We start from the raw sequence: 17,177 nt of genomic DNA on the forward strand, positions 1-17,177 counted from the left end.
CTTGGGGAGTTCCTTACAGTCAGTTGACTGAGGAAGAGAAGACTCGGGCCTGGTTTACAGATGGTTCTGCACGATATGCAGGTACCACCCGAAAGTGGACAGCTGCAGCACTGCAGCCCCTTTCTGGGATATCCCTGAAGGACAGTGGTGAGGGGAAATCCTCCCAGTGGGCAGAACTTCGAGCAGTGCACCTGGTTGTTCACTTTGCTTGGAAAGAGAACTGGCCAGAGGTGCATCTGTATACTGATTCCTGGGCTGTTGCTAATGGTTTGGCTGGATGGTCAGGGACTTGGAAGGAACATGATTGGAAGACTGGTGACAAAGAAGTCTGGGGAAGGGGTATGTGGATAGACCTTTCTGAGTGGGCAAACAACATGAAGATATTTGTGTCCCATGTGAATGCTCACCAGAGGGTGACTTCAGCAGAAGAAGGTTTTAATAACCAAGTGGATAAAATGACCCGTTTGGTGGATACCAATCAGCCTCTTTCCCCAGCAACTCCTGTCATTGCCCAATGGGCTCATGAACAAAGTGGTCATGGTGGTAGGGATGGAGGTTATGCATGGGCTCAGCAACATGGACTTCCACTCACCAAGGCTGACCTGGCCACAGCCACTGCTGAGTGTCCAATTTGCCAGCAGCAGAGACCCACACTCAGTCCCCGATATGGCACCATTCCTCGGGGTGATCAGCCTGCTACCTGGTGGCAGGTTGATTACATCGGACCACTTCCATCATGGAAAGGGCAGCGATTTGTTCTTACTGGAATAGACACATACTCCGGATATGGGTTTGCCTTCCCTGCACGACATGCTTCTGCCAAAACTACAATACGTGGACTTACAGAATGCCTCATCCACCGTCATGGTATTCCACACAGCATTGCTTCGGACCAAGGAACCCACTTCACAGCAAATGAAGTGAGGGGATGGGCACATGCTCATGGAATTCTCTGGTCTTACCATGTGCCCCATCATCCAGAAGCAGCTGGGTTGATAGAACGGTGGAATGGACTATTGAAGACTCAATTACGGCGCCAACTAGGTGGCAATACCTTGCAGGGCTGGGGCAGTGTTCTCCAGGAGGCTGTGTATGCTCTGAATCAGCGTCCACTCTATGGTGCTGTTTCTCCCATAGCCAGGATTCATGGGTCCAGGAATCAAGGGGTGGAAACAGGAGTAGCACCACTCACTATCACTCCTAATGATCCACTAGGGAAATTTTTGCTTCCTGTCCCTGCAAGTTTAAGCTCTGCTGGTCTACAGGTCTTGGTTCCAAAAGGAGGAGTGCTTCCACCAGGAAACACAACAATAATCCCATTGAACTGGAAGTTAAGGCTGCCACCTGGCCACTTTGGGCTTCTTATGCCTCTGAATCAACAGGCAAGTAAGGGGATTACTGTACTGGCTGGGGTGATTGATCCTGACTATCAAGGGGAAATAGCACTGCAACTACACAATGGAAGTAAAGAAGAGTTTTCCTGGCATACAGGAGATCCCCTGGGGCGTCTCTTAGTACTACCATGCCCCGTGATTCAAGTCAATGGAAAACTGCAACAACCCAATCCAGGCAGGACTACCAATGGCCAAGAAACTTCAGGAATGAAGGTTTGGGTCACCCCACCAGGCAAAGAACCACGGCCAGCTGAAGTGCTTGCTGAGGGTAAAGGGAACATGGAATGGGTAGTGGAAGAAGGTCGTGATAAATATGAACTACGGCCACGTGACCAGTTACAGAAACGAGGACTATGATGATATGAATATTTCCTCCTCGTTTTGTGATGATTATGTTTGTATTTGTCTGTGAAGAAAATATTTTTGCTTTCTTCTCTGTTTTATCCCCTTATCATATGGCATAAGCTGTAACGTTCATTTTGAAGATATGGTTTTAGGTGATGTGTACGACTGCCAAGTTGACAAGGGGTGGACTGTGATGGTTGGGTTCATGTGTCAACTTGGCTAGGTGGCCTAGCTGTCTGGTCAAGCGGGCACTGGCCTGACGATTCCTGTGAGGCTATTTGAGGCTGGTTGGTTTGTCGGATCATCAGTCAATTGACTGCAGCTGACTGATGATTCATCAAGGGGCGTGCTTCCACAGTGAGAGAATGCAATTGGCTGGATTTGGTCCGGGTGATCAGTTGGAGGGGGTGTATATGATTAAGATAATTGATCACAGAATTTAAACTATCTTAGGTTTGAAGAAAGCAAGAGACAGTGAAAAAAGAATGTATGACCAATGAGCTGCAAGTATTGATGGGGTCAAAATTATTGGAGTTGGGGTATAGAAACAAGGAGCTGAAAAAAATAGGAAGTGGTGACAAGAGATTAGAATGCATGAAAATGAGATTATAGTGGGTGTTTACCATGGCCTCTAAGATTCCAAAATATTTCAGGTAGCCTGCCCACACTCATTACATTACCCACTTAGCCTGTGCAAAGATTTCATGTTTTCAACTCCTGCAATAGGTTAAAACCTTGATTATGAGCAAAATAACCATAAAGCAGAAAGTCATAGAAGATTGTGCAATGATACAAGGAATGAAACTAAAAATTACGTATGAACACTAGTGTTAACCAGCTCATCAGTGTTTATCTGAAATCAGTTCTTGTTTTATGGTTATCAGCTATGATCCATTAATTCTTACAAAGCAGGTTATCCTGATAACTGACTAGGCTGTAAACATCTGTTTTCCTCCAATAAACAAAGTGAATGAATACAGCTGAAATTACAAAGGTATTGTACAATAGAAGGGTTATATTGCTGAGAATTACATAGCTACTGTGCAACAGTATGGTTATATTTCTAAACATAGAACACATCTAATTCACTGTTAATGAAATGAAAATAAATTGCAATAGACACTTTTTTGCTATTTTCACTTAGCTGTAATTTTATAAACAATAATAGCATGTTTAGAATATCATCTTGGAAGCTGAAAAATATATCTTCGAATTAGAAAGCCTTCCTCCTGCTCATGACTGAAAATAAGTGGAAAAAAAAAACTAATTGTAACACATTTTAGCCTACACAGGCCAGAGAGGTCATTGCTGCTGTCTCAAGACCCTACTGTACAATCTTGATCTTTTCTGAGGTCAGTTAATTCTATAAGTTTAAGATTCTCATTTTTCCTAGAAGAAATTATCTGCTCTCCTGGAAATTGCTACCCAGGCAACTGACTTGTTGACACTTAAGTTTTCAAGGATTAATAGTTAAGTTGGAATTGAATTATGAGAAATGTTCACTGCCCTTGAAAATTTCTCGGTAACCACGGAAGGGTAGGAGAATGGACAATGGTAAAAGCTGTTTCTTAGTGTCTTAGGTAGAGTAAGGCAATCACTTTTCTTCCTAAGTACACAGGTTTACTTGCAATATGGTACAATGCTCAATAAATGTTTGTTGATTGAAATATAAAAACTTGCCTGTATATTAATAGCTGTGTAGGCATTCATAGGTCAGAATCATTTAAAAGTAATTAAAATCAGACAAAGTGCTATATACATACTTTTCAATTTTTATTTTTATGCATTATGGGAAATTTCAGATAGAGAAATATAGAAAGAACAATATAATGAACCCTCATATATGCATCATACAGATTCAATAACTAACAACATTCTACATTTCTTGTTTCAAATCTCTTCCCCACACGCCCTGCTCAACTTTTCTATTGATGTTGTTTTGCTGGAATAACCATATCCGTTCAAATACGATTAAGAGCAAAGTAAATAGCCTATCCATGCCTCAAGGCCAGGTAAATAAACTAAGGAATCCCTTAGACAGGGTTTGTAAAGAATTCGGATTTTGAGCAATTCATTTACCTCATTGCAGAAGTAAATGGTCATAATGTTTTTGAACCTATAACTAGTTCTCTGTAGTTGTCCATGGTTATCCCCACACACGTAGGTTTCTACACATGTTCAACTATATTTTATCATTATTTTCACTCTGTTGATTAAATTAAGGATTATATAAATATATCTGTCTTCATCCACAGCCTAAGTCACCTCTCAACTTGTTGAGAAAGGGATATGGGAATTTTGTCAATTAAGATTACTCTCATTTTTATCCTGCTAAGTGCCTCCACTGAAAAGACTGGAGTGGGGAGATGGGGGAACAGCAATTTTTGGATTGTCACTGCCTCTTAAAATATGACTTACCATATGATCACCATTTCTCTATTACTAACCCATTAACAAGCTACGAAATTCAACTAATCATTCTTGAGACTGGCCAGAGAAAAATACAAAAAATGAGTAATTGGCTGTTGAAAGGTCACAAACAGTAAATTTTTCTTTCTATGATTCAAAGGGGTGAGTATTACCAATTATTTCATATCTTCATTTTTCAACACACTGAAATCAATAGAGTAATTTTAATGAGGTAATAAAGCATAGAAAACTTGTCCATGATTACCTGAAAGTGGATAAAACTGGGGATTGTAGGTAAATGTACACTGTCAAATTAAGGGCCATTTTCACTATAAATGTCACTTTCTTGGCAATTCCATAAAATCACCTATATGGATTTAATTTCTCACCAAGCACATATTTGGAATCAGCGGTAACTGCTAGATCTATAAACAGATTTATTATTTACAATCAAATGTTAGGTATTTTATTTATGCCTATTTGGAAGAAGTTTCTATACCTCAGGATTAACAAAAAACTGGTTGCTTCATTTAGGATGGAGGTTCCCAAATTCTTTTCTTTACTAAAGCACACAGGAGGGGTCATATTCACAAGTTCCACCCACTCCTATCAGTCCCAAACACTTCCTAGGGCCTGCTACATTAATAAAAGAGATTTTTCCAGTTATGCTTGAATCTAGGCCTCTGCTAAGTAAAATGCTATCCCTTTCTCTTCCGCTGAGGTAGGTGTGAGTTGAGAACAACTAACTCAGATGGCATCTATAATAGTTACAAGCAAGTGTGTACTTGTAAAAGAGAGCCACCTACAGGAAAGGATTTCAGGTGCATTGACAAGTTCTGATACCCCCAGAGTACTCCTGCACCATCTGTGGACTTGTGTATGAAATTAGTGCAAGGCTTTGTTTGGAACACATAGATGGCAGCTGAGAAGGCCTAGAAGCAATGACACAACAGTAGCAACAAGCACATCTAGCACTCAGATCTTGGTTTCTAATACTCTTCTCCAGTTACAGTGGTAAGTCATGTCAATAGCATGTATCCTTAATACAATGTAATGAGAATGGCATTCTACCTCTGTGGTTGTCCTCCAAAAAACACATTACCCCAGTCTAACCATAAGAAAAACATATGAAAAATCCCAATTGAGTAACATTCTACAAAATCCTTGACCAGTGCACCTCAAACTGTCAAGGTCATCAAAAACAAAACAAAACAAAACTGGAAAGTCTGAGAAACTGCTATAGCCAAAAGGAGCCCAAGGAGACATGATAACTCAATGTAATGGGATTGAGTTTCTGTTCTAGAACAATTTCTGTTCTAGAAATGGATATTAGAGAAAAAAATGAGTAAATCTGAATAAATTATGGATTTTATTTTACTTAATAATAATTTACCAATATAGGTTCATTAATTCTAATGAATGTATCATACCGACATAAGATGTTAATAATATAGGACCTTGTGTGGGGGGTATACAGGAACTCTCTGTATTATCTTTGCAATAATTCTGTAAATCCAAAACTGTTCTAAATTTAAAAGTTTATTTTTTAAAAAGCAACTAGTGTGGAAAGAGAAAGAGATATATTTTAGATTGGCAGGTTTTAATGAGGGAGAAGGATAGAGAGGAGGTGGTCAGGGAAAGAGTAGCAGAGTAGCAGGACCCTAAAGAATATAGTGTCAGTTATTGAAGCTGAATGATACCCATTTCCCAATTTTGCCAAGAATTTGCCCAAGTAGGAAAAAATATTGCTTAGCAGTATGATGAAAATGATTGTTGCTTTTGCTAAGATCCTGGGGGTTTTGTCCACCGTAAACAGAGACTATACTCACTCTTTGCCCCTTCTCCAACATCTCCCCCGAAAAGTAATTCTTAAAGCATCAAGAAGGCTCTCTATTTATATACTGCCTTGTTCTCCTGGACTTTTGAACAACGAAAGGGACTTCCAAGTGCTTTTGGTGAAGAGGTGGCATAGCTTTGGCATCAGACAAAGTCCATAGGAGACAAAAATAGGAAGGGTCTACATTTCCAAGAATTTAAAATCAAACGGTAGAGTGCAAGTCTCTGGTAAGGAAGATCAAAGACTCACAAACTGACAGCACTGAAAGGTGGTTTAAAAGTCATCTCAGCTACCTACTTCAATACCTAATGCAGTCTCTATTGGAGACGCTAAATCCTAGACCCTAGCATGGGGGTAGAGGAGGGGAGGATATGTTATGGAATCCCTATGGATAAAATAGATTACTTTTCACTATAAAAATCTTGAAAACAGGAATTATATCTGTGATATCTTCCCAGTATAGTACCCAGGATGACCATGTATTTATAGGGCTCCATGTTGAATTGCTAGACACAGTGAACTCAAATGCATACTGAAAATTCTATGAAGGATTTCACCAGCAGCTCATATGCTCAAGATTTTCCAGCAGCATTTGAAGCTATTTTCCATTAATAAGACAGTCTAGACTTTGGCCTATATTTTTTGGTCATTTTCATGGGCAGTTATCAAGAACATTGAGCTAAAAGGTTCTATGCAAAACAATTGTTAGTATAAGCCCTGGGGACAAGGATGTGTTGCAGGAGAAATGAATTATAAGATTTTCTAAATTAAATGAGAACAGGCAATAAATGGGAGATTTACTTTAGGAAATCTGGTAAGAATTTGCTATGTGGTTCCAATAAATATCAGAATTGAATTTACTGAAGCTCCACATGCACTGCAACCTTTCAAGAATACATTCACTGTTATGACATATAGCACACCTCTACAGACTGTATCCCAATCAAAAGACTACCAGCTATGTGATTGAGAAATATTTCCAGAGCACTCACCTTAATACACAAGTATAGAATCCACTGTCTTGTGCTTCAGCTGAGTGAAACCATATTGAATCTTCCTCTTTGCTCATTCTGACCTCTGAAAAGATGATGGGCTCTTCCAGATCACCTTTGTTTTTGTACCACATGAGCCTGAGCCCAGTGCTCTGGGCCATGCTGTAGTTGGTGCGAATATAACTGTAGAAAAGGGCACATTTCACTCGAACTGGTTCACCTGCCAAAGCCATGTATGTCTTGAGATCCACTGACCAATCAATGCAGCCATCCACTGAAAGAAAACCAGACAAGGCATGAGATGCAGTGAACATTGTTGATAATAATGGTAAGAGCAGCAATTATTGCCAAGGTGTACTCACCCCTGCGCAGACTAGGGGTAGGTCTGAGATTGATGCGTTTATTATGAACCAGGCACTGATAAGCACTTTGCATAGATTACCTCATTCAATATTACCAGTGATCCTATGAGATAGACCAGTACTCTTCTTTGGCCTGGGCAAGCAGGAACCTTGCCTTGGTCCTGTGCCTTTGGGATGTTTTCCAATCCTCTACACTACCTCCTACTTAGGATTGGCCAGATGCTCCAAGGAACTCCAGCACTCACACCTATGGAATTGTTCTAGGGCCCCCATGGTCAGGTCCCTTTTCCGGGAGAGTTTTCTGTAGAGTGGATCCCACTAGCTGTGTAGTATTTCCTTCCCAAGATTGTGTGAGATTGTACTGCCAGGATGATGCTAAGGTGCTGATTTTAGGTGATTTAAGTTGTTTATAGACAGGAACCTCGCAAAACAAATATTTGCCTGGGGCTGCTGCACAGACTAGGGGCAGCTCTGATATTGATTCTTTCATTATTCCTATTTTAAAGACAAGGTAAATAAGACTCAGAGAAGTTAAGTAACTTTGTCCAAGGTCACACAGCTAATAAGTAGTGAAAATAATCAGTCTCTAGTCTGATTCTAGAGAGTATAACCCCCACCCTATACTGTCTTTGCCTATGATAGTGACTGGAAACTGTGTCATTTATTTGCCTTTGAGAAAGTAAATGTCTGGGTTGGAAGCAGCATACATCCAGATGATCATTCATTATTATCTACATGCCAGTTTTCCATGTTATGACCTATTAATAGCACATAATTAAGCACAGGTTGATTTCTCCTTATACACTTAGGCCTGCCTTCCTGTTCAGCTGGTGTGCACTCACAGGAATATATTATACTGTCAGCTTTAATCAAATATTATTAGGTGGGTAAATCTACCATAAAAAAGACATATACAATAAACTCCCTCTTTTTCAAAGGTTTGGAAATGAGGCCCTGTGACTAATACTCTAGTCAATATAATTAGCATAGATATTCTCCCTCCAATTGCTTAATTTCAAAGAGTTTCATCAAATTATGCTATATCCCTTTATATCACTTGATTACCCTTTATAAAATAACCCTTTTATAATATTTATAAAGATTGCCATTTTAAAAATTATATGTTTCTCTTATGAATTCTTGAACTGATCTGCCTTTTTTTTTAGACCTCGAGAACCCTGTAACCTAGTGTGTTTATCTTTTAACCTCAGTTGGCAGGAAGTTCAGAGCTAAATGCAATGCCTAAGAGTAATAATTATCTTACCTAGGCATTTTACTTTTTCTATTTGAGGGGTTATTGACATGGGGTTCAAAGATACACAGGAGAGGGTGTCTGGATAGACTTCATGCTTGTTGGCAAAACACTGTGCCTATTTGCATAGGCACACTTTTTGGAGGGGTGGGGGTGGCAATTTTCCACAGCTCTTTATTGGATCTTCAAGGTATCTACAACCCAAGAAAGTTTTTTTGAACTCCATGGTTTCTGATCTCTTTTTCTGACTTTGTTTTTCACTGCCCTGCTGGATATGGACTTTTATAAGCTGTCTCAAATCTTCTTATAGTATGTGACGTATTTATTGGAAACAAACAAACTTCTTTTAAATTTATACTGAAGGGCATTTGAACTTTTTTTTGAAGATTCAGAGGGCACCAGATTTATCACTATGGAATTTGATTACCAGTTTTCTCTGTTAAAGCCAAGAAGGTACAGTGGAATGGACTAAATACGGACTGATCACTGGCTATCTCTTCAGGGTCTTTTTTATTCACTCATTGGTATTGGCTTGTTCACCTGTCATTTGTCCCTCTCATAACTGTCAAGAACATGGGGTGGGGGAATCCTCATTAGCTGAACTTTCTGGGTTATGAGAAATTACTCATGATATATCTCTGGATTAAGTGCAATTTTAATCTTTAACATTTTATCATCTTTAAATTAATTTTATATAAACCCTTCTTTTGTTAATTTATTAACATTTTAAAATATATATTTTTCTGATAACTTCATTTTTAAAGTTCATATAAATAAACAAAACTCTTTAACATTCCTTTTTTTGTTTACCCTAATCATAAGATGCATAGCAAATGTTTTCAAATTAACAAATTTGGCTTGGCAAAGTAATCTCAACCACCATAATTCCCTATCTGACAGAAAAAAAAATTTTTTTTCAATTTGCTCCCTAAATCACTTTAGTTACCTCCTCTAAACGATCTTTGCATGATCTACACCTTTACAACATTAGCAGGCTGGCTTGGCCTATTAGTGATGGTTATGGTTGGTGTTGAAGATAATCAAAATATCTGTTCCTGAGTCACAACAATCATGTTCAATGGCAGTTTAAGGCATTTAAGTGCTATTACCATTAGCTTTATCATAGTGACCTTGAGAGTACACTGAGAATGTTTCCTTTGAAGTACTGAGTAATATGTATTTGATTTAATAGATTCATGGCCACTTTTCTTCTGTTTCCTTGCTTTAGGTAGTAGAGAGGAAGTATTTAGTTATAATCAATGCAAAGAGGAGAGAAATGCAATAATGGGTAAAACTATTTCTAAATGCTATCCTCTTTATTTTTTCCCTTAGAATTCACAGGATAAGGTTATAGCATAAGGTAGCTCAAGACACCTCAGGGAATTTTCCCATAAAATAGACAAAGGGTATGATATCGGGAATCCATGAAGGCTCACCTGCCACCATATTTTTTCTACACTAAACTTTCACCAGAAGAAATTAATTCCCATGAATTAAGGTATTTTAGCCTTATATCTAGAGAACATTAGGACACTATTAGATTCCAACAGGTTTGTACAATTTTTTTTTATTGAATTTCTAGCAAAACAAACCAAGAGTGGGGCAAGGGAGTATAAAACAGCATATAGTGAATTTATTTTTTGATGTGGGACTAGTGAAGCAGCTAAGAAGGATGGACTGAGGTAAGAGGCCTGGAAAATCAGATAGGAAGGCAGCATAAAGGTTAAGGTAATCAAACTTCTTGAGGTTAAGTGGGAAGTGCTGAAAGGTGGGAGAGGTCATGAAAAGGCAGGATGAAGTGAAAGGTCACATACAATTTACCAAGGGCCACTCCAGGAATCAAACATGGTGCCATCAGAAGTTATGAGCGTGAGTCACATTTCTGGCACAAGAAGGAGTTTGCAATAACATGCCACAATTAAAGAGCCCCTTGCATGTTGTTGACACTCTGTACATATTTGGCAAGTGGCTGAACAAATAAATATGTGTTGCAGTTTTGACAAGGGTGCCATCTATGACCAGATTGGAGACATTAGTGGATCTACATAGTCCACAGAGGGAGCCAAACTGCAAGCTTGACCTCTTTAGCACAGGCCTCAAACCCACAAGCAATCCAGTCCTATTCTCTTCACAACTCCAATGGCACATGTGTAAGCAGAACCCTACAAGGCTCCTGAGAAAAATGTGTTTTTGACAGATTGTCTTCTCCCACAGGTGGGCTGATAACTGGATTTTACTAACCAGCCACAAGTGTAAATGGAGGCACTCCAGGAAGGAAGATGATTTTTCCTCCAAAAAAGGTGAAATTCTGCAGTAGGATTGAAACTTTTTACAGAATAAACCCTTCAAAACTAGAAATGAGTGTGTCTATCCTCTGCTTCACAATCAATGTCATTATAAACATTCTTGTTACTCTGTTAGAAAATACCTATTTCTAAGTTATCCATTCTGTGTTCACTCTTTAGTTTTATGAATAGCAATTCAAGTATTTAAAAGAACAATTGTGTTTCTTTAGAGTTTCATCTCTACTTTCCTGATTTAGATTTCTGTAAGGCTCAAAAAATTATTACTCTTGGCTTAGTCTTGTTGACAGAAATGCTTTAATATCTGAAATATCCCAATTATAATGGAGTGAAGGAAGCCACTCTTTTAAAATCCAGTTCTCTATTTTAATCATTTTCATTCCAATCTGCAGAACAAGTGTATACTTAGAGAGTTTGTTATGAAGATAAAAAAAAAAAAAAGAAGTATATAAAGCATATTAAGGGATATTCCAGCGTCCATGCAATTTATTTTGCCAGGAGCTTCCTAGGGGTTAAAAAAAATAAAAAAACACTAGTGTGGTCCTCTAGAAATTTCCCTGGGAGACCCAAGCAAAGCCATTCAGTCTCTTTATAAATAAGCCTCCACTTTTTCCTCAGTACAACAGGGAGGGCAAATCCTGCCACACCTACCTGCTGTGAAAATAAAGCAACATAAAGCCCTGTGCCCTGTGAAATGTTTATAAATCCCTATAAGAGAATAAGATGTCATTATGAACAATAATGATTATATTATTTTAGGGAAAAAAGAATATTGGGTGCAGTACAGTTACAGACTCTAATGGCCATGTAAATTACAACTTTCATTAGGGTATAGGATATATGACTGTGTCTAGAATTGCCAGATCTGTTTTTTTTTCCCCCAAATCGGAAATCCCCTGTTAGGAAAAATAGCTAATTAGCACATGAGAAAATATGCAAGCTCCAGGTATCTTGATATTGTTCATTGCAACTTACATCCTATGCCAGGGATGTATACCATACTTGTATATTATGTGTTTGTGACTAATAAATTTATTTATTAAACCTGGTAATTTTTTTTATACCTTTATCAACTATATCCTGTTCATTTGTACACCCTAGTGTCCTATTTGTGAATCAAAAGGGCAATTGTTGGGGGCAATTCATCAGATCACCACGAGAGGGCGGGCTGTCCAAGTTTTTGTGCAGCACTTAAGTTTTCGCTGCCTAATCTGTGAAACTAAGCATATGCTATCTATCAACTACTGTTTGCTGGGGAGGGATCACTGTCCACTGATGGCATCACACCAATTGTGGGTGATAGAGAGGGCCAAAAGTTGAGCACACAGATAAGATCGTATGCAAACTGGGGAACTGCACAAGATACACACGAGGTGGATATCTTGACCCAGGAAGTTGCAACAGCAGCAGCAGCAACTGGCAAAACAGCTAGGCACTGTGCTAGGTGCTTTGCATGCATTTTTCTCATTCCATTCTCTTATAACAACTCTGGGAAGTAGGGACTCTTGTTATTCCCACTTTACTGACAAGAAAATAAAAGCTCAGAGAATTTAAGAAAATAAAAATTTACTGACAAGAAAATAAAAGCTCAGAGAGCTTGCTCAAGGTCACTCAGGTTGTAATGACAGAGTTCAGACACCAAACTGGGTGAGTTAGCCTTCAGAACCCATGCTCTTAATCACTGTGTGTTCTATGTACTGCTTCCTATGCTCCTTGTCCCAGTTCATGAGCCATAAAAGATTAAAATTTGCTTGGTTCTGTTCAAACTCACATACATATTACACAGAGCTCATGCTGGTCCAGTAGAGTCAACTTTTACAACTGAGTGATATTATATCCCCAAATAATAACCTTTGTGGTAGTAACACTCATCCAAAAATATATGACAATTATTTATCTATGAATTACACAGTAATGAATTTTTAATAATTCATATATTTGATTTACCCTCTGAAGTTCAGATGTAAACCTTGAATACATTTTATCTCACCCATATGAATTTATTTAAAATTAAATATCTAAAGATCACCCAATTCCTAACATTATAATCACAGAATACAGTTGTGTGCTTATCTTAAAATTTGTACTTATTATGTGTGATACACATTGGACAAAATTTTATGCTCCCTCTTCTTAATTTTTTAACGGGGGAGTTGAATGCCTTCTATTTCTCTCAGCCCCCCTCCCCACACACACACCCAAAGATGTATTTCTTTTTATTTATAGGGGCCCCTAATTGATTTCATCTATGTATCAGTGTATGTTAATGTAAAGAAGATTCCCCATTCCAGCTCTATAAACACAATGAATGATTATTCAGACTTTTTAAAAGCATTTTTACATTTTTTATGAATTGGATTATACACTTCCCTTTTATACTTTTACCCCCTACTATTCTTCAATGGGAAAGTTTTGCCTAAATGAACTCTTTCATCTCATTTCAACCTAGTTATTACATTTAATAATGGGCTGGCACACTGTCAAAAAAAAAAAAAAAAAGCTGAAAAAGAGCCCAGCCTTCAATTAGTGATATGAATGAAGCAGGTCTGGTTAAGACCAGGGCAAGCCAGGCCAAAGGGTAAAGGTTGAAACTGATTGTGTTTTAAAACTTCAACTTTCATATGAGACCAAGGGAATAGATATCTATTTGGTACAGGATCTAAATTTTCTAAACGGTACAACTCTACAGTCGATTTGTTCAAACACCACAATTGCATGAACTTTGAATAGGAAGTGAGATATGGTAGGTTAGTATAGGCTGGAGTGAAATAGTGACACATCCTAGAGTAATTTGGGCAGATAATAAAAAATATATTTACAGCCTCCCCCTCCCCAGCCCCGAGGATCTGGGGGAAGGTGCGGATGTGTTGGACATCCTCACCTGGACTGGTGTTGATGTTGTCACAAACATTGGGACTGGCGATTTGATGTGCTGAGCCCTCGAGCATGGGACTTGCCCTTATGAAGCTCATTACCACAAAGGAGAGTCTAAACTTGTATGTAAAGGTGCCTAAGAGTCTCCCCCTGAGTACCTCTTTGTTGCTCAGATGTGGCCCTCTCTCTCTCTAACTGAGCCATCTCGACAGGCGAACTCGCTGCCCTCCCCCCTACGTGGGACCTGACTCCCAGGGGTGTAAATCTCCCTGGCAACGCAGAGTATGACTTCCGGGGATGAATGTGGACCTGGCATCGTGGGACTGAGAGTATCTTCTTGACCAAAAGGGGGATGCAAAATGAGACGAAATAGTTTCAGTGGCTGAGAGATTCCAAATGGAGTCGAGAGGTCACTCTGGTGGACATTCTTATGCACTATATAGATAACACCTCTTAGGCTTTAATGTATTGGAATAGCTAGAAGTAAATACCTGAAACTACCAAACTCCAACCCAGCAGTCTGGACTCCTGAAGACAATTATATAATAATGTAGATTACAAGGGGTGACAGTGTGATTGTGAAGACCTTGTGGATCACACCCCCTTTATCTAGTGTATGGATGAGTGGAGGAATGGGGATAAAAACTAAAGGACAAATGGGGTGGGATGGGGGGATGATTTGGGTGTTCTTTTTTCACTTTTATTTTTTATTCTTGTTCTGGTTCTTTCTGATGTAAGGAAAATGTTCAGAGATAGATTGTGGTGATGAACGCATAACTATGTTATCATACTGTGGACAGTGGATTGTATATCATGGATGATTGTATGGTGTGTGAATGTATTTCAATAAAACTGAATTTAATAAAAAAAAAAGAAAAAAAAAAATAATGGGCTGGCAAACATCCTCATTTCCCTTTCATTACTGGATCTATGCTATCCTTTATCAAGATCATTCTTCCAATCTTTATGAATGAGCCTCAGTTACATCTTGGAGGTGAAGCCATCTGAGGCATTTCAACCAACTCCTCAACTTCTGATTACCTGAAGTCTGATGAGCCTCCTTGGGAATTAGCCTCTAGCCAAGAGCTCTTCTCCGATGCACTAATATTAATAAGGCAGCAGTGGCGATCTGCTTGTGGGAGACAGGGTATCAGCACTGTCGGCCAACCCCACTAGCAGGCTTTCTGCAGTTCCCTCAAATCTAGGATGCTTGGTGGTTAAGCTTATGACCTCTCTCCTGCCAAATTTGCCCCACCTCCCATGTTCACAGTCATCCAAACCAAAAACTTTGGAGGCAGCCCTGAATCTTGATTTTCCCTTCACACTGACTTCCTGACTACACCTGCTATAAGATATCATGTCTTGACATTTCTCAACATTTACTCAAATCTTCCCTTTCCTCTCCAACCTCAATGATAGGCCTTGCTAATATCTTGCTTGGACTATTATAATATGCTTTCTAAATGATCTTCCAACCTTTCCATGCCATTCTGTCCTTTAAACTGCTAACAAAGTGATCTTTCTCTAGTATATGGCCTTGTCCCTTTACTGGTCAAAACCTTCAGTGGCTCCCTTTATGTAAATCCCTGAGCCTACCTCCTGTGGCTCATCCATAACTACTTATCTTTCCCGCCTCCAGCAACTCCTCTTTGCTTATTCTACACTTCAGCCAAGCACTCACCCTTCCCTAAACCTTCCATGTACTTGTCTGTCTTTGCTCTTCTGGTTCTTTCCACTAGAATACTCTTTGCCTCTGTGCCTGTATATTGAAATCCTTCTCATCCTCCAAGACCCAGCTTCAAATGCCACTTCTTATGAAATCATACTTCACTGTTCTATATGACTTCTTTCCCCTGTGGTGCTCTCAATACTTGTTTATTTGTCTACACATGCCCTTCTCAGTTAGATGGGTATCTTATTTACTTTTTATCCCTAGGATAAGCACGAGTGCTTTGCACATAGTAGGCACTCATTAAATCTTTGTGGGATTAAATCACGTGTGTAATTGTTTCCCAAACAAATCCACTGAGGATCCAAAGTTGTTTGCTTTTGTCAGACACATTAAGACACTTCTTGCTACTCCCCACTGCCCACCCCCCATGATATGTGTAAACTCTGACAGGAAGGTTAGGGGATAGACCCCAATGTATAAAATGTGTTCATATTAATAATAAATAACTGCCACTTTTCCATTATCTAAAGGCATGAGAAACAGTAATAACAAAATAAACTCCACCACTCCCTGTTCCAAAACTCACTATTCCCTGCTAAGTAAAAATTGCCCAAGCCCTTCCACACCAGACCCTACCCTATCAAAGTGGCTGCCTAACACTCACCAAGAGAAACTCCCTTTTCTTGACAGGTTGACTTCATCCCTCCCTGTCCTTCCCTAGACCTCCTTGTCAGCGAGCAGATATGGTGCTGGCCCTTGCCCACTCAGCTCCTTCATATCACATGTCAAGTTAGAAGTAGAGTCCTGATTTTCTTGCCTGCCATATCAGTTTGCCCATTCATCAAATTCAGAGACTGTTTGTGTTTTTCTTTTCCTTTCTTTTTTTTTTTTCCATCTCCTCTCTCTGACTAGACATTTAGTAGGTCTTATTGAATATAGATTTACATATACTCATCCCTTGAGACCTCAAATAATTGAGTGCTAGTGGAGTGGACTACTTTGATTAATTTTCACATTAGTTGGAGGTTAACCTTTGGATTTTTGAAAATCTTTTCTAAAATGTCTGAATCCACTTTTCTGCCTTAGTAAGTAGAGAATCATGATGAGAATGAAATCATTCTGGATTGACTGAGAACCTGTCAGTTCCTTGGGGTCATCATTCTGGACTCCAATGCCGAGGCCATATAAGAAGGTGGCATGGCAACATGGAATGTGCATAGAGCTGACTGGGGATCAGAACAACCTGAGTTCTCATTCCATCTCTGCCTCATTAACTAGATACACGACCTTGGCAAAATCAGTTTCTACTCCTAAAAGAAAAGAAAAGTGAAACTAAACAAGCTCTAACCCAGCACCACTAGAACGGATTATCCAAAGGCTGTTGAAGTCAAGAAGAGTGAAATCAAGAAGACTGAGCTGCACATGTGCTCAACTGGAAACTCTCCCCCTGACAATCTTTTTATTTTAATCTTTTTCTTAATTTCAAAGTAACAGAGAACTAAAAAGAATATCACAAAATCCCAGGATTAACAATGTTAACATTTTCCCCTAATTTGCTTACAGGAGATTTGTTTCATTAAAGAAATAAAAAAAAATGCAGATACAGTTAATGTTCCCTTTAACCACCACCTGCAGTCCCATCCTCACCTCAAATCCCTACCCAGAAGTGACCACTCTTCCTTCCAATTTTGGGGCTCTTACATGCATAGGCAGTAGGTACCTCTAAAAAATAACTTC

General features: G+C 39.1%; 1 protein-coding gene across 1 annotated transcript in view; it reads right to left on the minus strand.

Moving 5' to 3' along the window:
- IL1RAPL2 (interleukin 1 receptor accessory protein like 2) overlaps positions 1–17,177 on the minus strand; it is a 789,386-nt gene that overhangs the window by 741,758 nt on the left and 30,451 nt on the right. Inside the window, exon 2 of the mRNA XM_037822409.1 lies at positions 6,978–7,251. Coding sequence (XP_037678337.1) covers positions 6,978–7,251 — 274 coding nt within the window. The remainder of the gene's footprint in view (positions 1–6,977; positions 7,252–17,177) is intronic.

This window comes from Choloepus didactylus, chromosome X, assembly GCF_015220235.1.
Source record: "Choloepus didactylus isolate mChoDid1 chromosome X, mChoDid1.pri, whole genome shotgun sequence".
Lineage (NCBI taxonomy): Eukaryota > Metazoa > Chordata > Mammalia > Pilosa > Megalonychidae > Choloepus > Choloepus didactylus.